This window comes from Carassius gibelio, chromosome A5 (genome assembly GCF_023724105.1).
Source record: "Carassius gibelio isolate Cgi1373 ecotype wild population from Czech Republic chromosome A5, carGib1.2-hapl.c, whole genome shotgun sequence".
In the NCBI taxonomy this organism is placed as follows: domain Eukaryota; kingdom Metazoa; phylum Chordata; class Actinopteri; order Cypriniformes; family Cyprinidae; genus Carassius; species Carassius gibelio.
Genome location: NC_068375.1, coordinates 37603474 through 37627707, shown reverse-complemented (window position 1 = coordinate 37627707; position 24234 = coordinate 37603474). Strand labels below are relative to the sequence as shown.

The 24234-nt window shown below is 35.1% G+C and overlaps 1 protein-coding gene across 1 annotated transcript in view; it reads right to left on the bottom strand.

Moving 5' to 3' along the window:
- The window catches only part of LOC128014854 (tenascin), a 57330-nt gene that overhangs the window by 15076 nt on the left and 18020 nt on the right, over positions 1-24234 (bottom strand). The window contains exons 3-11 of the mRNA XM_052598538.1: positions 19431-19977; positions 17051-18364; positions 15728-15991; positions 14666-14781; positions 12863-13016; positions 10025-10294; positions 9756-9941; positions 8520-8609; positions 6908-7171 (exon numbers count right to left, since the gene is read on the bottom strand). Coding sequence (XP_052454498.1) covers positions 6908-7171; positions 8520-8609; positions 9756-9941; positions 10025-10294; positions 12863-13016; positions 14666-14781; positions 15728-15991; positions 17051-18364; positions 19431-19905 — 3133 coding nt within the window. The 5' untranslated portion in view covers positions 19906-19977. The remainder of the gene's footprint in view (positions 1-6907; positions 7172-8519; positions 8610-9755; positions 9942-10024; positions 10295-12862; positions 13017-14665; positions 14782-15727; positions 15992-17050; positions 18365-19430; positions 19978-24234) is intronic.

The window sequence follows — 24234 nt, the reverse complement described above, 5'->3', positions numbered from 1 at the left end:
CTCGTGCCATTCCATGAAATGGAGAAGCTCTCTGATGTAATATTAGAAACATACACATTGCCAACCACTGGAGCGCTATCTAAAGGGAGAAACGATTATTGGAATAGCGCAGTTGCACTGTACAATATGCATAATTTGTTTAACTGAGATACGTCTGACAGATTAATTCTAGGAAATATTTGCTTTTCTTTTGTAAGAATTGCTATGAATACTGAGGAGTATTATGGTTTAAGTATTAAAAAGTACCTCAAGTGTGTGTGCTGGATTTGGCCTGTTTTCCACAGCCCACAGCTGGAGCATGCACAATGCATGTTTATTTTAGCAGGCATGCATGCATAATGTTCTAGGTTTCATGATTATAATGTTTGTAATAAATATAATAAAAAATAAATAAGGCAATTAATTATAATTACTTTAATATTAAAGAAATAATCAGTATAGTAACACAGAAATCATTGAATTTTCTATATATAGAGAATTGGCTGCAAACAGACCTCCCTATGAAAACAAAAAAAGCAGAACAAATTTTTAAAAAGGCTATTTTGTTGTTTTTGTTCATGTCAAAACAGGTTGACAAGAATATTGTGTTAGTGCATAAGAAGCAATCCACACAAAAGATGCATCAAGGTGCATAGTTTTTATTATTGCCATTCAAACAATACCATACAGTTATGCTCTTTGCTCAGTGCAGTATGATGCTTGGTGATGCCCAGACAGCAGTGTCTGAATATTTAAGTACATTTTAAAATAATTATTAAATTTAATTATTATAACTAATTGTAAGTTATTATTTGATCTATTATTTAAAATATTTTTTGTAAATATTATTTTTATATTATTTTTTTATAATATTTAATTTAATTATTAATTTAATTATTATTATATTATATTATATTATATATATTTTTATTTTTATTTTAATATCGTTCGCTAAATGATATTGTTACATTACATCAAAACATTGATAATTAAAACTTTTTTTTTTATATTTATAATGTTCTAATATAAAATATGGCTATCAACAGAGAATTAAAAGCCAATAAATATTTTTACATTTTCTAAGTTCTTCTACTTTTAATAAAAAACAGCTAATAGTAGCTGAATATTTTTAAATAAGTTTTTTACATTAAAACAATCTTCTTTTAAATTTTGTTTTCTTAAAAAAATTTTTTGTTTTTGACTGAATTAAATGAAATTATTTAAAAAACATTATGATTAACCAGCATCAGAGAACCGAGAACAAGCAAATGTTAGGCCAAATTGTTGAAATGTGAACATTTTATAAAATATATTTAGTAAAAGGTTTGAATGACAAAACATATTTTGGAACCGCTGACATAGAAAGTCCTCAAAAAAATTTATAAAATAAAAATAGTATATATTGACAAATATTGACCTTACTTATCAGTGCACATTGCTTCTATATCAATTCAAAAAGTGTGTGAAATTATGCAAGTAGGGTATGAGATAAAGTGAATGAAATTAAGAGGATGAAATATGTTGCAATCACTGCAGCTCATCAAAACTCACCACAATGCGGTAAATGTGTGAAATGGGTACTAGTGGCATGCATGTGGGCAGATGGATAAAACGGATGATAGTGTAATGGACGACACTGTTGAACACAAAGCTTTGATTTAAGTGGAAGGATTTGAATGGCAACACAGAATTTTCTGTGCCCCAGCGCAATCAATTGTGAGGCAAGACCGACACAGTGGCTGGAACAGTAGAGGTGACAATCAGTTAGCTTAAAAGAAGTAATTTAACAATCAACTAATTATAATGGACAGCATTAAGTGTTTGCTCATCATTCTCAATGGCCCCATGCAACAAAGACGTTTAGGTTTCACGAAAAAATAAAATTAAATGTTAAAGCAGAAACACCCGCTTGACCCGCTTTCATCCAACTGCCCTAGTAAACCCTAGAGATGGCCGTGTGTGAAAATCCCAGTAGATCAGCAGTTTTTGAAAGACCAGCCCATCTGGCAGCAACAACCATTCCACTTATTCAGTCACTCTTCATCCTTTCTTCCCCATTGCCCACTCAGTTTGAACTACAGAAATTTGTCTTCTCCACGTCTAAATGCCTAAATGCAATGAGTTGCTGTCATGTGATTGGCTGATTAGCAATTTGTATTACCAAACAATTAAACAGGTGTAACTAATAAACTGGCCGGTGAGTGCATATATTCATATAAATTTGAACTGTAGTGTGTAAACTAAATACTCAACATGCACAAAATTATGCTTACATGCAACAGCTGACAAGCTAGACTTAACAAAAGCGTTTTAATTACACTGGACTGCTTTCATTATAGTCATGGAAGTCTACATAAACCAAAGCCCACAGCCATTGTTCAAGCAAACTAGGTGTGGTTTCTTGGTGTTGACCCAAAAATCTTTTAAACTAACCAAATAAACCAAACTTTGATGTCAAAAGGTCTTGGGTTTGCATTAAACACTGTAGTGTAAAAACACAATTTTCCCACAAACCGTATTGCACCTGCAGAATTGATCTCAAGATGATGGGCTAACTTTTACATTTTAAGAATTACTTTAAATGAATGAACAAATGAATGATATTTTGTAGTAATATGAATGTTGTAGTTATGGTGGATGACAGGTGACTGAGGTTTCTGAATCTCATGTCCATGTACCTGTCTTGATGTGAACATTGACTGGTTTGGATTTCTCGCCCTCCTTCATCCCAAATAAAGTAATCTCATAAAGCGTTTCAGGGTTCAGTCCATCTACATGGACCTGCCTGGCTTCTCCAGACATTTCAATGACATTGTCTTTGGACTTATTTGATGTTGAGTTCAACTCAACGATGAAGCTATCGAAGGCTCTTTTTAGGAGCCGTCCAAGACAGCATCAAACTATTCCTGCTCACATCAGTGACATTTAGGTCACCCAGGGACCCTTGATTTGGGCCCTCGAATTCATACCCTGAGGCTTCAGTTTTAAAATCCTCTGTTAAAAGAGTGGAGGTAGAGACTGATGGCTGAACCTCCTTAGGCTTGGTAGCGTTGTTGAAACACTTCTGAAGGTCATTGCAACAACATCAGGAGAGGTAGACTTTGGTGCTATAGAGGAAAGAACATTCAGTCGGTTTAAAGTCACAGATTAAAGACAAGACAGAATTTGAGATGCTTTACCTGTAAAAACAAGAAGTAAAAAAATGCACAATTAGAATACGAATATATACATTTTAATCTACTATTAATCTCCTGCTTTGCACAGTAAATACCTGCAAATTAATTTCTATTAAAATCATTTAAATTAAGTGCATTTTATAATTCTGTCTAAATGTTATGATGGTTAATATTATTTTGACTTCAGTACCTCTAGGGCCTAATTGACTATACATCAACTGCAGGATTGTATTTCATCATGTCTGTCAGGATTATTACTAAAACTATATACAGTATATATAAATATATATATATATATATATATATATATATATATATATATATATATATATATATATATATATATATAATAGGTAAAAATTGATAGCCTGAATGCACTGTAAGTCGTGCATAAATAAATTTAATTTAATTTTATATATATATTATTTCTTCCTATTATATTACTAAAAAAAATGACAAACCCATTCAACAGAATTTCGAACTTGAACAAAAATGGAAAATTCAACAGTAAAAACTAACTCGAAATATAAAATAAAACCCAGGTTTATAGTCTTTAACTGATATTAAAATAACACTGGCATATGTCATATTGCCCGTCAAACCCCCCCCCCCCCCCAAAAAAAAAAAAAAAAAACTAAGCCAATTTCAGGACCACAAATATTTTATGCATTGTGCATATTTTATGATTTTAAGGCATATACAAAATGCATAGAAATAGCACTGTGACGTAAGTATTTACAGAAACAATGCTACAGATAATTTCTTAGTAAATTCACCCCTCAGTTTCTCTGTGTAAACTGGGGTTTGAGTTACAATGCATGCAATAAAAGTCAATTCACATGCATATTCTTCTTGAATCATTTCAGTCTACATGCATGTATCTGAAAACATCTGACATTAATGACCATGAGCCATTAATTGCTGAAGTTTCCAAGTAGTCCACTAGAGTGGAAGTACAATGGACGCTTCAGGCTGATGGATAATCCACGCAGACCTCAAGATGTTCTGAGGAAAGGACATGCATGAAGACGATTCCCAGAGATTTAACAAACCACAAACAGTATTCTGTTCTGATCGGCCTTGAAGGCATTTTCACCACACAGTTTAGTTTGTTATGAGGTTAATAATTTCCACTGCAAAAACCTTTGTGGATTTCCTTGTCTGAGCCAATGAGCAGCCATATGCACAGTAGGGCTGGGTGATATACTGAATTATCACAACATTTGCAATAATAATAAAAAAAAAGTAAAATAATAAATATTATAAAATCAAGCAAAATAAAAAATGTATCCTGTAAAAATATTGTGGATCTTCTTTTCTGAGCCAATAAGTAGCCATATACAGAAAAGGGATGGATGAATACTGAATATTCACAATATATTTTTCATGATTCTTCAGGTGAATTGAACAAAAACGTACAGTATATTATAAAAATTAAATAAAAACCATAAAATATCTCAGTAGCAAAAACAGCAATAGAGTCGAATTCATGGAAGTTGCTGCATTAAATGTATTTATGTCATTTTTATGTGTTAATGTATTTGTTTAAATATACATACACACATATATATATAAATTTCTTGAAATATTTTGACTTGCATATCTTGCATTAAATGACCGCTAAAAAAGATTACTTGAAAAATGATTGTTAAAACGACGGTTCCTCTAACTGAAAAAATCCAGATAAATACTGAATAGCGTAAAGAAGTCAGATATATCTATACTTATAATCACCCAGCCCAAATACACATCCATACACTTATGTGATATCATGCATGTTTGTGCTCTACCATATGACATATGGGAGCAGTTGCACATCTCATGTCATGCAAAATGTGTGTCATTTCTTACTTTAACCTATGAAATAAAAATGTTTTAAAAAAATGTAAGTTGCAATGGCATTAAATCAAACAGATGATTTGAAACCCAAAAACAATTTGTACCTGTAACTGCAACTGCTTCAAGTACTGAAGATCTTTGGTTATTGGATATTCCATAAAGCCTTACTTGGTACTCTGTGGAAGCCTTTAGGCCACGGATTCTAGTGTCATTCACCTGCCCGTGGAGATGAACCTCCTCCTTCCACTTCCCTGAGGAATCTTTAAGTTCTACAGTGTAACCATCATAGCCACTGTGTTTATGTGACTCGCATGCAAGATCAAATCCTTCGGATGTGGCATTAGACACGGTCAAGGTGCCAGTGGGATCCTCGTATCCGCTCCCAGAGAACGCGATCTCTGGGTTTTCGAGAGACACAAAGCTAATGACATTGTCGTCAGTAACTTTGGCTGAACTGAGCTCAGGAAATGTGTTCGCTAGATAAAAGGTGAAAGATGCTACAAGAAAAAGACAAAAACACAGGACACTTGGGAACAACAGATGACACGGCATGATGTCCCTTGCTTGGCTTATCAGCAAAATTCCTCACAGTGTTCCTTTACCAGGTGCAACAAAATACGTTTCCTAAAAGTGTAAATCCACACCATTAATTGGAACATATCTGATTTTTAATATGCAATTTTGTCAAATTTGACCAATGAGATTGCATTGTGGGCGAGGCTTTCCAGAAACTCTTTTTTTTGTTGGTTTTATGGTGTTGCAGCTGGTTTGGACACAGTGTCATAAATTAAGACCAGAAACATACTTTACTGAAGTACACAAAGGCAGACGTAAATACTTGGCCAATGCACTACAAGTACTGTATCCAATCTGCAGAATCTAATAATAGTCCACTCAAAAGATGTAGATGAGTTTATTTGTTCATCAGCAGAGATTTGGAGAAATGTAGCATTGCATCACTTGCTCACCAATGGATCCTCTGCAGTGAATGGGTGCCGTCAGAATGAGAGTCCAAACAGCTGATAAAAACATCATAATAATCCGCAAGTAACCCAAACCATTTGGGATAAATCAATGCTAGAGGACTCTTTTTTTTTGTTTTTTGTTAGAAACAATGGTTTGAAGTTATAAATGTCTTAACGATGCATCTGTTTATTATAAACATGTTGCTTACGTGTCACAATACATGATGGACTGGACTGGTGTGGATTGGGATGTTTTTATCAGCTGTTTGGACTCTCATTCTGACGGCACCCATTCACTGCTGCGGATCCATTAGTGAGCAAGAGATGTAATGCTTAGGCTCATCTACGTTTGGGATAGGATGGGAGTACATTTTCATTTAACATGCACTGTTGCATTGTACTGGCAAAGATAATAAAGTTTCCTTGTGTTTTAAAATGTTATGATATCCACCTTATTTTTCAATGCTATAAGCATTTGTCCAGTGAATGGACTGTTTTCTGCACAGCTAAAGTAACTGGAAGTAGCTGAAGCCCTGAAAGCCTTGCACTCTTACATTAAAAATAAGATGGATAAACATGCCGACTTAAGACAATTTGCTCACCAGTTCTAGAAAACTGACAAATTATTATTATTATTTTTTTTTTTGCAATGTGCAATTCATTCATGCATTACAGTGCAATATGAACTGCATTCTGACACATTTACGAATATAACGCCATACAAATCAAACGCAGCTAGAAGGGTTTGTATTCACGTTCTTGCATAGAGTATGTTACAGATCCAAAACTGATTATTTTCAATAAATATTTGGGAAAAATGCATATAAAAGTTAGTCATGATCATTTTCACGACACAGTCTTTGTTGTTCACACCTGAAAACAGAACAATGACATTATCATGTAAGACTCCAGCAAACAAAATCCACTGTTTCAATAGGAATCGCTCACCTGTGGATGCGGTGACGGTGACAGGAGCACTTCTCCTCCGTCCGCGTTCTGCCACGAGGGTGATGGTGTAGTGCACGCCAGGGCTCAAGCTGCTCAGGGTGTAGCCGGTTGTGCTAGCAGGCAGCTCGACTTCTTCCCGTCGGCCGTCGGCAGAGACAAACGCTAGCTTGTAGATGGAGATCTTGGCCCTGGGCCTCTTCCAGACCAGTTCCAGGGTGGTTTCGGTGGAGTCTCGCACTTCCAAGTCTCGTGGACGATCCAGATCTGTGTGGGTGGAGGTTAGAAATGACAGAACTAAGGACACATTCATGCCAGGAAAAAGACTGAAGAGATACAGACTAATCTGTTATCATCTATTCACTTTCATGTTGTTTTAGGAGGATTTAGGATCGTTTTTGTGGTGCTTCATATAATGAATGTGAGTCAGAAAACACCATAAAAGAAGTTAGCCTGGATGATGTTTTCATGGTACTTTTGGTCACTGTGTTCACTTCAAAAAAGAGCAGCATGAACATGAGAAATTGAAGAAAGTCTCAGTGGTTTAGAAAGACAAGAATGTGGATAAATGAGGACAGAATTCAAATATCTGGGTAATTTCTCTTTAAAATCTCTTTAAATGGTTTAAAATAGTTATGTTCATGTTAACGTCTTAATCGCTTCTTCTGATACCTGTTGCATGATTACGTGAATATTTCTGAGTTGCAGAAACGATAGATGTGTAATGCAATATATAGTGAGAGGGCCGTGTGTAACCGTATCCCATACAACTCAAAATAATAAACCACAAAGTCGACAAAACAATGCACTTCACTGTGCTGAGCAAGCGCTTCTCTGCTGTCTTCATGTGCTATCGGAAACTTCCTATTTCCCATTTATGATGTCGTGATTATGAGCTCGTTGCATTCTTTACTGTTAAAAATAACAGTGGACAGTGGTTTGTGAATGCTGATGCTTAGCCTAAATAATTTGATCGAGAGTATCCCCTCCTGTGACCCATGATTTGTCTGTATTTGTATTCAGAGCCAGTGAGCAACAGACTTTCATAATAAAAAAAAAAACTGCGTTAATGTGCAATAATAATTATCAGCATTAATCAATGAATGCGTTAACGAGTTAATAACGCGCTAACTTGCCCAGCCCTCATATATATATGGGGGCTGGGCAAGTTAGAGAGAGAGAGCAGTGTCTTCACCAAGAATGGATTTACTGATCAAAAATATAGTCAATAATTGTGAAATGTTATTATTATTTTAATATACTGTAAAATATAAATTATTCTTTTGATGTGCAGCTTTTCAGCATCATTCCTCCAGTCTTCAGTGTCACATGATCTTCAGAAATCATTCTAATATACTGATTTGCTGCTCAAGAATCATTTCTGATATTATGATGAAAAAAGTTGTATTTATAGAAAATTCAAAAGAACAACATTTCTTTGAAATCTTTTGTAATATTATAAATACATTTCCTGTCATCTTTAATCAATTTAATGCATCCTTGCTAAATAAAATTATTAATTTATTCAAAACAAACAAAACAAAAGAAAGACCATAGTAATCCCAAGCTTTTGCGTGGTGATGTCTGTAGCTGATATAAAGCGAGCTGGTCTCACCGGTCAGTGTGTTTGTGGTCGCTGGCTCACTCTCTCTTTCGTTCTGAATGGCTGTGACTCCAATACCGTACTCCGTTCCAGGCTTCAGGCCTACGGCACACCAAATCCATTAATCCAGCAGATGAAACACTAAACTGATGCATTTTCAAGCAGAGAATGAGGGGAACATTTCTGTATTATGACATCTCTACGTGAATACATTTACTCCTTTATCATGTTTACACTAATGGACCTATAATGCATATCTACATGGATTTCTGACGACAACAGAAATGTGCAATTATCCTTTTATTGGGACATACTACAGTAGTCTGATGTTAACATATTGTCTTGTGGTGATACTTTCATATAATGCATTTTCAGTCTAAATTAAATCACAACCATCACAGTGCTAAAAATAATTTTCTTATTTAGTATTTGTGTCTTGTTTTCCATTACATATATCGGAAAAGTATTAAGATTCATTTATTTGAAAAAGAAAATTAGTTAAGATATTTAAGTCTGAAAATATTGATCACAATTTGATTGATTGATCGCAAAAGTGCTTAAAACAAGATAAACAATATATATATATATATATATATATATATATATACAATGTGAATATATTTTTAAAAAGCAAATATATTTTGCCCTCCATATATCAGTCCAAGAATCACATTTGAAAAAGAACTTGTTTACATAAAATACATGTGAACATGAAAATAAATACATATTAAATACCAAATCAGAAAGGATCATACTGTACAATACTATGTATGTACATACTATGTTGAAAAATATAGTATTACAATATAATATAAAAAATGTATATTATTTTTGATGTATTAAATATAAAACTAAATTAAGATCGTTATATTTCTTGCCCCTGAAAAACATTTCGAAATATATTTTTGTGTATAAAGGTTGAAACCTAAATATGTTTTCAATTGCAAAAATATTTTTGTCCAGTAAAAAATTCTGTATTTGATGAAGCGATGTGACCCCCCCCCCCCTTTTGAATTAAGAATATTTTTTTTGTCAAGCATAAAGTCACATAATTGTATTTATTAGAAAAAAATACTTGATGTCTCAAGTCATTTAGCTTCAAGTAAATGTACCTTAATTTAAGAATGTTTAGGTATTTGTACTGGAAAACAAAACAAAAATACTGAGGAAGAAATAATTTTTTGCAGTGCAACTAGCAAATAACGTGCAATTCTTAAAAAATGTCTCATTACAGGAGCATCACTTTACCTGTAATTGTAGCCCATGTTGTGTCTCCTGCTCTTTTAGGGAACATGTCTTCACCATGAACACCTCCTTTGATCGGACTGTACTTGATACGGTATCCGTCGATGGATGAACGGCTGTTTTTCCATTCCAGTGTGATGCTGTTGTCAGTCTGGTTAACAGCTCTGAGGTCAGTGGGGGCATCCAGACCTGGGACACACAGAAAACCATCACACCTCATTAAAACACTGCTTTGAGTTCATCTTTGTGAGAAGCCTGTAGAGCGTTCGTACCCGTGATGAAGCTCTCAAAGATGGGCTCGCTGCTCACGTCTCCCCTCTTTGAACTGAGAGACACTCTGTATTCAGTGTCTGGTTCCAGGTCTTCCAGGCTGTACTGTGTGTCTGTGGCCAGGAGGTCGACATCTCGATGGACTAATGGGTCAGTGCTCGGCCCGTACGACACCCTGAACCCGTCCACCTGAGCCACAGGCCTGGACCAGGAGACCACTGCAGACCGGTCTGTCACATCGCCAACATCAATCTGCCCCGGAGAATCGATTCCTGCATCAAGAGGACAGATACATGATTATACTTGTGATCACAGTCAGCTCAAATAATGTCCCGTTTCATTTGGGTCCCGTAGTTGCAGTGTTATGGGGTGAGGTCCAAGGTAAAATAGCTTGTTATTTGTCAAATGATGCTTTTCAATTTGTCAGTATTAAGCTATGATTGTATGAGCTTTCTATTCTTGGTTTCTCCATGTAAAATAATAGAGCACTTGCAATACGAGTGCATGCATAAGCAATGACAAAAACCTGCAAGGAATCAATATCATCCATCTGTGTTGATGCAGTGGCTGATGCAAAAATGAGTTACTGCTTTCTTTTCCTTAAGCAAGCCAAGTTAAGTTGCAAACTGAAACTCAACCTGAGCACAAGCCTAATCTCTTGCATGTGAAAGTGTCTGAAACTAAAATCTGATCATTGAAAATAATGTAAAAACCCACAAGAGAAAAAGAGCTTTTAAAGGACAAACTCTCATGAACTGATAAGACGATATAAATATATATATCACAAATAAATCAGTTTAAACATCTGGAATATATGCTTGAGTGTGTGTGTATATATATATATATATAAATATAAAATATATATATAAAATATAAATATATGTATATACACACACGCACACACACACACACACACACACACACACACACACACATCATTCTAAAGCCCTATTCGGATGGTAATTGTTTCTCAGGGGGACGTAAGTGATTTTCACCATTTACAGGGAGTAGTCGGTGATTTAATTGCTTTCCGAATCCAGGATGTCAGTGTTTTTCTCTCACCACCCCCGTAAAAATCCCTGGCCAAATTACCAACTGTTTTTTGACAAACACCGAGGTCGTGTTGTAATTTAATTGCCGCCCGAATCCACATCTATGAGTTTACAAGAAGTCCATTCAAAATTCAACTCCTTTTAGAGCTTAAGTAAGGTAACTTAACACCCTAAGGTAATGTTACGTGACTTTGTACTTCAGTGTAATTTGCATACATATTTATTTCTGAAATGCTGGAAAGTATTTAAAAGAACAAGACTTCATGACTGTTCACAGCGACTGGGAGCAGAAAGAGAAGAAAAGCACTTAAACATTAGAAATAGGGTCTTTATTATGGCAGCAGCAGGTATGCAATACAGTTTTTAAAAAGTGTTTTATAAATGATATACAAGCTACATAACTATATTTGGTATAATTATAACTATGCATCTTTTTAAACAGGAGATTTAAATAATCAAATAATAAATAGGATTATATTTTATAAAATGTGTTTGGAATAATAAGAATACATTTTACATTATAGGTATTTTTAAATGCAGTTTACACAATAAGAATACATTTTGTAAATATAATTAATTTTATGTACACCAGACAATTATGTGAGTAATCCATGAGTTTAATCACTGAGGTGATATGTAAATTAATTTTTACAGACGTCCACATGAGAAACAATTACCATCCGAATCGGGATTAATATTGAGATTTGCATGCTCTTCAAGACAAATTTCTTATTATCAATGATGTAAATGTTTCTTGCTGCTTAATATTTTTGTGGAAACTGTGATACACTATCATTCAAAATTTTAGGTAATACTTTTATTCAGCAAGGATGCATTAAACTGATCAAAAGTGAGACTAAAGATTTCTGTTTCAAATAAATGCTGCTCTTTTGAACTTTTTTATTCACCAGAGAACCCTGAACAACACATGCATCATGGTTTCTACATAAATATGAAGCAGCACAGTTTTCAACACTGAAAATAATACAAACCATTATTAATAATTAAGCACCTATAATAATCCTTAAAAAGCCCTGATATTACGATTGTTTGGGTGTTTTATGCAGATGACTAACTTTAGGCATATAGTCGTTCATTTAGAAAACTCCTACGTACACTAGAACGACAGAAAGAAGAAAGCCATGTGTTGTGAATGTGCAAATGATGGAGTTTGATATTTAGTGTCAAGGGTTTATTTAAATTAATAACTCTCAGTCTGAGCAAAAATCCCAGCGATGCTTGACTTGGCAAACACCACTTCTGAACTTGATTAGGTCTTTTAAAGTCAGTCAATGTCTACAAAATTCTTTCATGCAGTAAATAAGATTTAATGCACCAGGAAGCACACACTTGTGAGGGAGGTTTCCAAATCTAGAAATCTGAGCACATTTACAGGCAGTAAAATAGGGAAAAACACTCACTACGGTCAGAAATCAAGGGCCTTTTGAAACTAAAAATGCCTTATTGGTTGTTATCATGGATGTCATTGGTGCAAAGGCTATAAATGTCAAGCCAGACACAGGGATCGTCTAAATTTCTCACGGTTAAGCACTGAATTGGGATGTTAAAGCACTGTTGGCCAGCCCACGGTGGATACTGTATTTCATAAGGTTAATGATGGCCCCTATTCTTCTTTACTGCTGAGCTGGTTTCACCGTCAACCTCCAACACTTTAGAGCCGTTTAGCAGATGTAGATTAATCCATCAACATTTACAGAGACATTTAAATGATCTCATGACACAGACAATTATCAAGAGGGAAGGTTTACTTTAGAGAAGGTGCATTACTTGTTACTACAGTGGAGCTGGTTTCGGGTCCTCTGGTGTTGTTCTTAATGACGGACAAAGTGACTTCATATTCCTGGCCGGGGACGAGTCCCGGCTGCTCAAAGTTGGTTTGGGAAGGTGTCAGATTGTTCACAATCTTCCCGTTTTCTTCTTTCTGTTATTAGGGAGACAGGAAAAGACATGCATTTAACTGGATTTAGCGTTGGTGATTTTTGTTAAACCTGAAATATATTTAGGAGAATATTCTGTATAGATCAGTGGTTTGCAACCTGAGGTCCTCGGAAACTTAAGATGATTTAAAATAAGACAAAACAACTATAAATCTAGATATTTCTTGTTTTAATTCAAATATAGATATAAGAGGTAGTCTAATTTTAAAAACATGATTTTTAGAGATTAAAAGGCATACAAACTGATAAAAATGTATAACTCCATGGGCATTTTAAAAATGAGTATACATTTTTGTAATTATGCCAAGTTTTAAAATATTCATATATCAATATATCTCAAATATTATCAAACTGTTATTTTCAAAAAAGTTGAGAACCACTGAGATGACCTCAAAGCTAACTAATAGACACTTTATAAGTTAATTAAACTGACCTAAAGGAATCATCATAAACAAATAAATAAATAAACTTGACTGAAATAAAAATAAGTAAAAATAAATCAATAATAATGTTTATGAAATATTGTAAAATTTGGTAAAAATAAATAAATAAATCCCATGGCCACACTTATAATGATTTTTTTTTTAAATGCCAAGTTATGAAATCTTTCACTGAGAAGAAATTGCGAGTTAAAAAAAAAAAAAAATAATAATAATTATATATATATATATATATATATATATATATATATATATATATATATATATATATATATATATATATATAATTTTAAAAATCCTTGGAGTCAAATAGGTTGGAAACCATTGATCTAGATGAACTCAAAGCTAATATTCATGTACTAAAAGTCCCAGTAACAGTTTCTCAGTGTCTATATTTATAACCCCTTTTTAAGAGTCATGATATGACAGGGAAAACGTGTCATGCATTTAAATGTTATTCGTTTCCTAAATGCTGGTGGCATGAAACAACAGCAGCACTAATAGTGAGCAATAAGTTAAAACGTGGGATTTCTGGAGGACCATTAAAATGAGTCTTAATGGAGACTTTATGGTTCAAGGATGGTTCTTTTTTTAATGGCTCCTTAAATGAGTGTATGAGCTCGTGGCCGCCTGCAGCTCTGACTCAAATGGAGAAAATGCCCCCTCATATCATTATGAACAGTGATGAAATTATCCATTGCTCTGTTTTAAATATGAGAGAGAAACTATGAAATAAAAGCATTTTCTGAGATACTGAATTTGGGATTTTCCTTAGTTGTCAGTTATAAACATCAAAATGAAAAGAAAGAAAAATTTGAAATATATCAGTCTGTGTGTAATGAATGAATATAATATACAAGTTTCACTTTTTGAATGGAATTAGTGAAATAAATCAACTTTTTGATGATATTCTAATTATATAACCATCACCTGTATAGTACATTATGTATATAATATAGTGTATTTTCTCACCCAATTTCTTTGGTTTGATGCAACCTGAGGGCTAAATGAATGATTTAAAATCTTATTTTTGGAAGATTTAAAGATCTTTAAGTTAGATTTGCATTCTAAAAAATTAACAAAATAGTATTTTGTGGCTTTTAGTGATGTGCAACAGTATCTACAGATACATCTGGATTCTCTAATTTCTTGCCTAGATTACTGCCTTCAACATCGTCTCCCATGAAACTAACCTTGTTACGAAAGATGAGCTCCCAGGCGTCAAATGGAAAGTCCAGCTGGTCCCACAAAACCTCCACAGACGTATCACTGATGGATTTAAACTTCAGGCCCTCGGGCTGCGGTAGATCTGAAGGAAAAGAGCACTGGTTTCTTAGTAGTATATCATGATATTCATTCAAGTTTATTAGCACTATTCAGTAGCTGAATATTCAAACTCTACTTGAGCAAATGTGTAGTGGCTCGGTGGATTAGTTCTAATGCTGTTTGGACAGTTTTGCATATGGAAGTAGCTCATGCAAGATTGTTCTAAAATTATCCTATAATATGCAAACTTTAAATAAAAGAAAAAGCTAAATTACAGATGAGAGCAAGGTGTGTTTAGGAAACCTGTTTGGTGTGTTAATGGTACAGAAAATACAAACTACAATCAATACTATCATGATGTGTAATGTATGATCTAAAAATGTATAATTACATAGTAATAACAATATAAGAATGAGACTATTTTGATATTATATGGGAACTGGTTGGGAAATGTCATTATATATATATATATATATATATATATATATATATATAAATATATATATACATATATATATATATAAAATTACAAAATTAATACAAAATTATGAATTTAGTAAAAAATAAAAATGGCTAATTTCCTCAATTTACATTTTTTTTTTCTCTTTTAATTTTAGAGTGAATTATGACTGGACCATTTTCTTATCATGATTCATAAGAGTTTCCCTTAAATACATGAGAAACATGAAAGATCTAACAAAAACAAAATATGAGATACATTTTTTTTTATGCAATTTCGCCTCTCAGGTGAATTTATTTTGTTTTAGGGATTTAGTTTTGTTTTGTTTTTTATTGAAAAAACACATTAAGAATTCGATTTTTGTAATGCAAATAACAGTATTATTGGCTAGAGAACGGCACAACTGCAAAAGACCACATCTCCCGTGTTAGACAAAAAAATAAGTTCCACATATGTATATAAATATACGCTTCACAGTTTTTTATAGTGGTTGCATTTGTGTAATGTTTATCAGGGCATGTGAACATACATGTGGACACTCTGGTGCTGACAGGAATGCTCTTCTTGTTGTTGAGGATGGCATAAACGCTGATGAAATACTCGATTCCCGGCTCCAGCTCAGAGACGGTAGCAGACGTACGATCTCCAGGCACATGGAAGTCCAACTGCCGGCCGCCTGGTGACGTTGGGACGTGTGTAACCAAATACTCCGTCACCAGCATCTCGTTCTTCCAGGAGAGGTTCACCTTCTCTGTGGTCACATCTGTAATGGTCAGGTCCTCCGGTGGTGAGACTGGGAAAAATATTAAGGGTCATTTACATCTCAGATGTTGAGAGAGTGAATGATATTTTGTGCCGAATAGTAGGAAAATCATTCCTCCAGTCTTCAGTGTCACATGATATTCAGAAATCATTCTAATATACTGATTTGCTGCTCAAGAAACATGTATTATTATCAGTGTTGAAAACAGTTGTGCTGCTTCATGTTTTTGTGAAAACCATGAGAAATTGTTTTTGTTTTTTAGGATACTTTGATGAATAGAAAGTTCAAAAGAACACTATTTGTTTGAAATATAAATCTTTTGTGACATCACTGTCACTTTTGCTGAATAAAAGTATTAATTTCATTACATTTCAAGCTTTTTGAGTGGTAGTGTATGTCATCAGTAAGTTATTTTTGAGTCTTACATATGTCCTGCATTTATGGTGCTTATCTGTCTCTTTTGATGTTCAACAACACTGAGTTGTAAAGAAAAGTATGCAAACATTCTGCATAACAGATTTGCAGTTAACTTATTGTTAACTAAATCAATAAAAATAATGTTACCTGAAATAAAATAAATAATAACAGAAAATCCAAAACAAAAAAAAACTTTATTTCAATCAACATCTATTTTACTTCACAACAAGTTAAAAAAAGCACTTTAAAAACTGAGAAAATAACAACTATTACTTAAAAAATAATAAAAATGATAAAGTCATGCCAGAATTAAAAAACAAAAAACAAACAAACAAACAAACAAAAAAAAAACAATACAATTACTTAAACTTTAACTAAAATGAAAGAAGATCGGAAGGATACAAAAGAGGAGCGACGGCAGTGAAGGACGAGAGAGGACCAGGTCTGGGTTTTATTTTGTGTTTGGTTTTTGTTTGTGCGCGGCAGTCGCCTGTGAGGGGCTGTCGTGCTGTTTTGTGTTTATTTTATCATTAAAGTTTTGATTAAAATGTCCGCCGGTTCCCTCCTCCTTCTTCCCGTGATTATGAAGTTTGTATATTGTTACAAGTATATAAATGATAGTTTATATAGTTTTGTATATAAAATCTAATTGACTCTGCTTTTGACACTTACCTTCTGAGCAATCCTTTCCAATGTAGCCTTCATCGCATACACAGCGGCCGTCCAAACATTGCCCCGCACCATTGCAATCATTCGGACAGCTTCGTTCTCCACAGACATCACCAGCGAATCCCTCATCACACACACATTTCCCATTGAAACAGCGCCCATGATTATTGCAGTTTCCAGGACAGGTGGGAACGGAGCAATCCAGGCCCTCAAAACCCTCCTGGCAAATGCACTGTCCCTCCATGCATCGTCCACGGCTGAGGCAGTCGTTTGGACACTTCCTCTGACCGCAGTCCTCTCCAGTGAAGCCTTCGTCGCAAACGCATTGCCCTGTGACGCAACGTCCACGGTTCAGGCAGTTGCTCGGGCAGCTCAATTCACTGCAGTCTTCGCCGGCAAAGTTTGCAAAGCAAATGCATTTCCCATCCACACACTGGCCTTGGCCATAGCAGTCTGACTTGCAAGTTTTGACGCTGCAGTCCTCGCCACCAAATCCCTCTTCACAAACACACTGGCCGTTAACGCAGCGCCCTCGTTTGTTACAATCATTGGGGCAGCTAAACTCTGAACAATCATGACCTTTAAATCCGACGTCACATTCGCAACGACCATCAATGCAGCGCCCTCTACCATTGCAGCTATCCGGGCAGGAGAGCTTCCCGCAGTCCTCTCCGAAATAACCTGTTTCACAAATGCACATGCCGTTGAAACATCGCCCTCTTTGGTTGCAGTCATTTGGACAGGTCAACCTTGAACAATCCTCACCGGAGTAGCCGGCGTCGCACACACAGCGGCCGTCAATACAAAAACCTCGTCCCGAGCAGTCGTTTGAACAAGCGAGTGCCCCGCAGTCCTCTCCGGTGTAGCCTTTATCACAATAACAAGTCCCGTTGTCACATCGTCCACGGTCGTAGCAGTCATGCGGACAGATTAGCTCAGAGCAATCGAATCCAGTCCAGTGCTCGTCGCAAACACACTCACTTTCAACGCAGCGGCCGTGTCCCAAACAGTTGTTGAGACAATCCGTCTCCGTGCAATCATCCCCAGAGAATTCTTCATTGCAAACACATGCTCCATTGATGCAACGTCCGTTCTCACCGCAGTCAACCAGACAGGTCTCCTCGCTACAGTCCGCACCCGTGAAGCCAGCGAAACACTCACACTTTCCGTTAATGCAGCGGCCCTGGTCATTGCAATCTCTGGGACAGTCGGGAATGGTGCAGTTGGGGCCCTTCCATCCGGGCTCACATATACAGCCGCAGGCCTCCGTGCTGTAGTTTCCACGGCCGCTGCAGAAAGGCTTCGTTCCTACATCACCTACAGAATCAGGACATGTAAGAAGTTTAACATGCTCTTTCCTGAAAAGGTGCAATTTAAAATAATTGAAAAGTCACAGTTACAAAGCTAGATTAATTGCATTTGCCAATGAAGAGGGATGAAAACATTATTAGACTTTAAAAGGGTCATGACCTCCCAGCTGTACAAGGTGTTACACGATTACATAATGTAAAGTCACATTAATATTAGACATACAGTTAACGAGTTTATACACTTCTTATTTTTATTCATCGTTTAAATGAATTATATTTCAGATTTTTTTAAAATAAATCAAATAAAACACGTTTATTTATGATTTATTAATTATGTCTCTAAATTTGAATGAATGAATAAGTGAATAAATAACACACAATAAATAACTATGTTTCTCTAAGGATGGAAGGACGAAAAATTCAATACATAAATATCTTTATGGTTTAAAGTAATTCTGTCTTTGAGGTTAAACAAATAATAATAATAAATAAAAAACATTATCTTTATGATTTTAATTCTGTCTCTGATGTTACACAAACAAAAAATAATTTGGTTTATGATTTGAATTAATTATGACTCTGAGGATAAACAGTTTTTTTATGATTTAAATTCTGTTATTTAGGTTAAATAAAACAAACAAATAAATAAGCGTGACCAGTATTATGTCAATAGTAGGCCTACTGAAGGCTCATGAGCTGCAATCATTTTATTTTGAGCAAGTCATTTGCCCAAAAAGAGGGTGGGGAATCAAAAGGTTAATGATTGAAGAGTGTAATTTCTTCTCCATTACTATTACCAAACTATATTAAATATATTCCCATCTTTTACACTGGTCAGCCCGTCCTTAAACTTACACCATTGGTTGGGCTATATTGTAATCACAATGCTCAAAAAGAACAGCGTTTGCACTTTGTGAAGGAATCAACATATGAATATCTTGTATATATATATCTTTGTTTATGCATATTAAACCTGAATAGGAGAAAGTATTTGATGATTATCCGTAATACCGTGAACTTCACCCCTCAATAATATAATCTCAGAGTGTCTGGAAATGCGTCTGAACGTGTACCTGTGGCCTGAATGCTGCAGCAGGTGGTTTCTTTGGCGCAGTGCTCTCTGAGTGTCAACATCTCGCCCTCCAACATCTCCAGCCGATTCAGGAGCTCCTTCAGGTGCGGCAGTCCCTCCGTACAGCCACACGCCTGCTTGGGGACGTTGATGCGATGGGTAAAGACGATCTGATTACCACCATCTAACGTGTGATCTGTTTCTTCTGAGCCAGATGGAGCATCCTTCTGCTCAAGATCCGAACCGAGAGAAGAGTCCAGATCCACTGAGCACAGAGAGCTACCGGGAACTTTGATGTTGTAGACATGGTTAAAAACGACCGGTTGAGAAGAGCTTGGAAGGGTTACGTTGTGTATGCCGGGAATCGTCAGAGCTTCCCGCCGGTGTCTGATCATCTTCTTTACCAGGCCGGCATGATTTAAAGTCATCAGGGTTGCCAAAACCAAACAGCTGAATGTCAGGCCTCCTGAACCCATGTTTCTGCACTAATGGATGCTTGTCTTGACAAGAAGGCCTGCCTGGTATGTCTGGAAAAAGTGCTGTCGTCTCTGAAAAAGCAAACACAAACTTGAATATAATATACATATATAAGGGAAACCCTTTCAAAGCACCATAATTTCAGAAACAATTTTGTTTATTATAAATATTCTGGATTCATTTAACTTTTGATGTATATATGATCATGACATCCATGGATGGATTTTCATCAGTTTTTTTAACAAACTGATTATGCATTATGCAAGGGGTAAAGTGATCTATCCATCAAAAATATTGATATTCAATGCATGCACTGAACATAAACCAGATTAAAGTCTGCACCAGTTATTGAACTAAATTTATTACCACTATATCTCATAGGACTATGAGGACCATCGCAAATATCTATCATTATCTGTATTGTTCAATCATAAAGTTATTCAATTCTTTACAAGACTCTCTGCCAGATTCCTAAAAATATAGCCCGTTTTTGTCTTTGAGCATATATTAATAAAATCTGCCTTTCCCATCTGCACACTTGAGCTGGGATGTCTTCATCTCTGGACATGGAGCTGTGTAATTTGTGGATGGTGGATGGTGGCCAGAGTCTCTGTCTCCTCCACAGCGTGGGAACGCTCATCTGAAGCTCGTTCTGGATGTCCGTGCAGCCTCCACATGTCTCAGATGTCTGAGCGTGTGCGATGCTGAAGAGGAAAACTCGACCGCGATTCAAAAGAGATTTCACCACCTACTCGACCACGGCCACAAGGACTTCCTGTCTCTGCTGTGTGCGTGAGCGGCACTTCCAAACACCGGAGGAAACTGATTGCAAAAGCCATTTATTTTCACCCAGCCGTCAATTATAAGCTTTATGCCACATATTGGGGCTTGAAAAACATGAACTGCATTGTGCAGAATTAGTGACAGTCACAGGTTGTCTTTGTGACAAGCTTATAAATGACCTTCCCAGGTTTTTTTTTATGTGCATAATTTGAGCAGCCTATAATGAGATGCTTTGAGTTAAGGGACTGTAATTATGTTAATAAGAGTAACCAGACAAGACCTGCTCATTTCAATGATGGATACACTTTCCTGTTGCTAAAATATTGAATATTCACAAGAATAGAATAGAATAGAATAGAATAGAATAGAATAGAATAGAAATGTGGTGTAAGTGACATGTTTTGGAATAGCACACATACCACCTGTCAGATATCAGTAAAATACTGCAGGTGTTTGACTGGAGTTAATAAGTTTGATTCATTTCTGAGAATCAGATCAAATAGTCTGTTTCAAAGAATTTAAAACACTGATTTGTTTGTGCCATCTCTCAAAACTGTTAAAGTATCTTTAATAGATATCAAAATAATTAAATGAATTAATAATAAATATTATTATTTATACACACTACCATTTTTTTAATTTATTTTTTTGGGTAACACTCAAAGCCCTTGTGTACATAATGCATTACAAAAATTTTAATGCATTAATAATGCCTTGTAATGCACTTTACAATGGATTTAAAATACATCTGCAATAAAATACACAACAACAAACTTTCAAACATAAAACATTTTAACTTTGGGTAAAAATATTTATGAAAACATACAATGCATTGCAACCTATATCCCTAATACCTTTATAAAGCATTACACATAAGCAGGGCTGGACTGGGACAAAAAATCAGCCCTGGACTTCATCCAGACCGGCCCACTATTCACGTAAACATGTGCGCGCGCGCACACACACACACACACACACACACACACACACACACTACATGTCTATACATACATTAATCTGCATGTAAAATTACTGATTAGAATGTATTACTATCAAAACCAAGAAAAAAATATTAAAATAATAAACAAAGAAAGTGCAAATGATTTTATCAGGCTTTATTTTTAAATATCTAAAGGTCTTAATTGATGTGCTTCTTATTAATCTAATAGTGCAGCAACATAACACTTTTTTTTTTATTATTAATTATATTACACATATTACCTCTGACCTGTTGTCTGCTTATAGTAGGCTAGTATTAAGACCACTGATCTACACTAAATGTTTTATAAAGACCACTGATCTACAATAAAATAAAAGAGTAATTAAGACAAAGAACGTTGTCTAGTGATTTATTTATAAAATCTTCTTAACATGATCAAAGGCCTTTAAAAATTCTTGAAGTAGACTGGCTGATATGTTCAAATGCAGAGCTCGATGCAAGGGTTCAAAACTGTACTTGCCCTGCTAAAAATAAAAACATACAAAAATTGCTATTGTTTTCTTTGTAAATAAGCTGCAATCTCATTTCACAATTCCAATTTTAATACCACAATAAACACTAACTATTAAGTTCAAACATTAATGAAGACAAGTGAACAGTCAGTAATAAAATAAGAAAAAAATATAATAAATAGCACCGTTTTCAGGTACAGATATTGCACATCCAAATATAAAATACTTCACTTAACACACACACATATATCCTTGTTAAAGCTGTTATTCAAGAGCAGTGAGTTATTTCTCTTTGTCTTTTGTTCACATTAATAACATAGACCAACAGCAGGTATAAGGCTTCTGCCTGGCACTTTAAGAGATTTTTTTCTCAATTAATTACAAATTGAAAAAATATATCTCCCATAAATGCTGTAAATATACAGAGACATAGAGCATCAGCTTGTATTATTAAATGTTAAAAATAATTAAATGTAATGCATTTAATTAATGACAGGTAAAAAAATATATAATAAATATGTACTATAGTGCACATATTTAGCAAAATACTCCTTTCTTATGGCTATTTTTCTCAACTAACCTGCTATGGTCTTTAAATGGCTTTCTTGAGGTAAATGTAACGTTCTGTGACATAATTGTTCTCCTGCTGTTTTGGCTGATGACTGATTGATCGATATTATTTATGAGGCATATATACATTTCTGTAAGTTGTACTGTCTCTTTAAACAGAAAGTAACAGATGATCGGTTTACTAGAACTGAGGCGCTAAAGCGATCTGTCACGTCACATTTTTTTTTTACGCCAAAACGGTATTGTCTGAATTTTGTAATAAAATGGACAGAACCTGAGCGCTGAGAATTTTAAAAGTAATTTATATAGATCACTGAGTCTATAGTTCTTTGCCTTCCAGCAAATAATTTATTTATCTTGACACATTTGGCATCTGCCTCAAGTGCTTGTCGTTTTCTCTCTCTCAACGTTCGGCCCCTCCTTTACGCTTAGATATTTTATTATTTAAAGTATTTAATTTCGTTGCAGTTGTAATGGGCCGCTTTTCAAGGCTAGAACTTCATTCTGATTGGCCAATGAGCAGTGAACACGTCACGCCTCGCAGCTCGCATCAGCATCATGCGCACGCGTCGTTTTATCTGTTCTTTATACTGCTTTTCAGGCACGTGCACAGGTAGGGCTCAACCTGTGCAGAACACATGCCCTTTTTGCCCTTACACTCCGAAGTGCCCTTTTTAAGCTGTCAGTAAGCTGATAACTCCGCCCCCTCTATTGAATCAACTGAAGTTCCACAGCAGCCGCACAGTAGACAACAGCTGAGCTGAACAAAGTTTTGCGAAGGGTAAATAAATATCTTGTTGTTTGCGTAAGTACTACTAAACACTGTCTATAAAGGCTCATATTTTATTTATTTGATGTCTGACTGACTCACTGACTGAGACATGTGGGACGTCGCCTGAGAGAGAGAGGGCTAGCATTTGCCATCTAGTCATAGCCAATACATAGCCAACACTTAAATAGCCCGTGCATACAGTAGCATTTCATCTTTTATAAAATGCGATTTTACCACAAAAACGATATATTGATAAGTAATACAACAACATATAATGTTTTTACCATCGGAAAATCATAACAGGTGCGCCCCCCGGTGTTTCGTACTGGAACTTACACAAAGCGACGAGAGATCCTCGTCACCTAGATAACATATTTTTCTAAGAAATTTCTGTTTTGATTTATGATTGCTGATACACTTAATTTATTAACATTGAGGCTAATCATGTTATGGTATACTCTCCGCTCTTCCTGACATGTATAAAAACCATGTTTTACTACAGTAATGTAGTAGTAACTAAATTTTGTTTTTACAGATCACTGTGAAATCTTTATATTTTATCATGCAGAATGTAATTAATGATTCATTCCAAGGCTTCATTTATTTGATCCAAAATACAGCAAAAACAGTAATATAGTGTAATATTTTTACAATTTTAAATAACTGTTTTCTATTTGAATATATTTTAAAATGTAATTTATTTTTGTGATCACAGCTGAATTTTCAGCATCATTTACTCCAGTTCAGTACT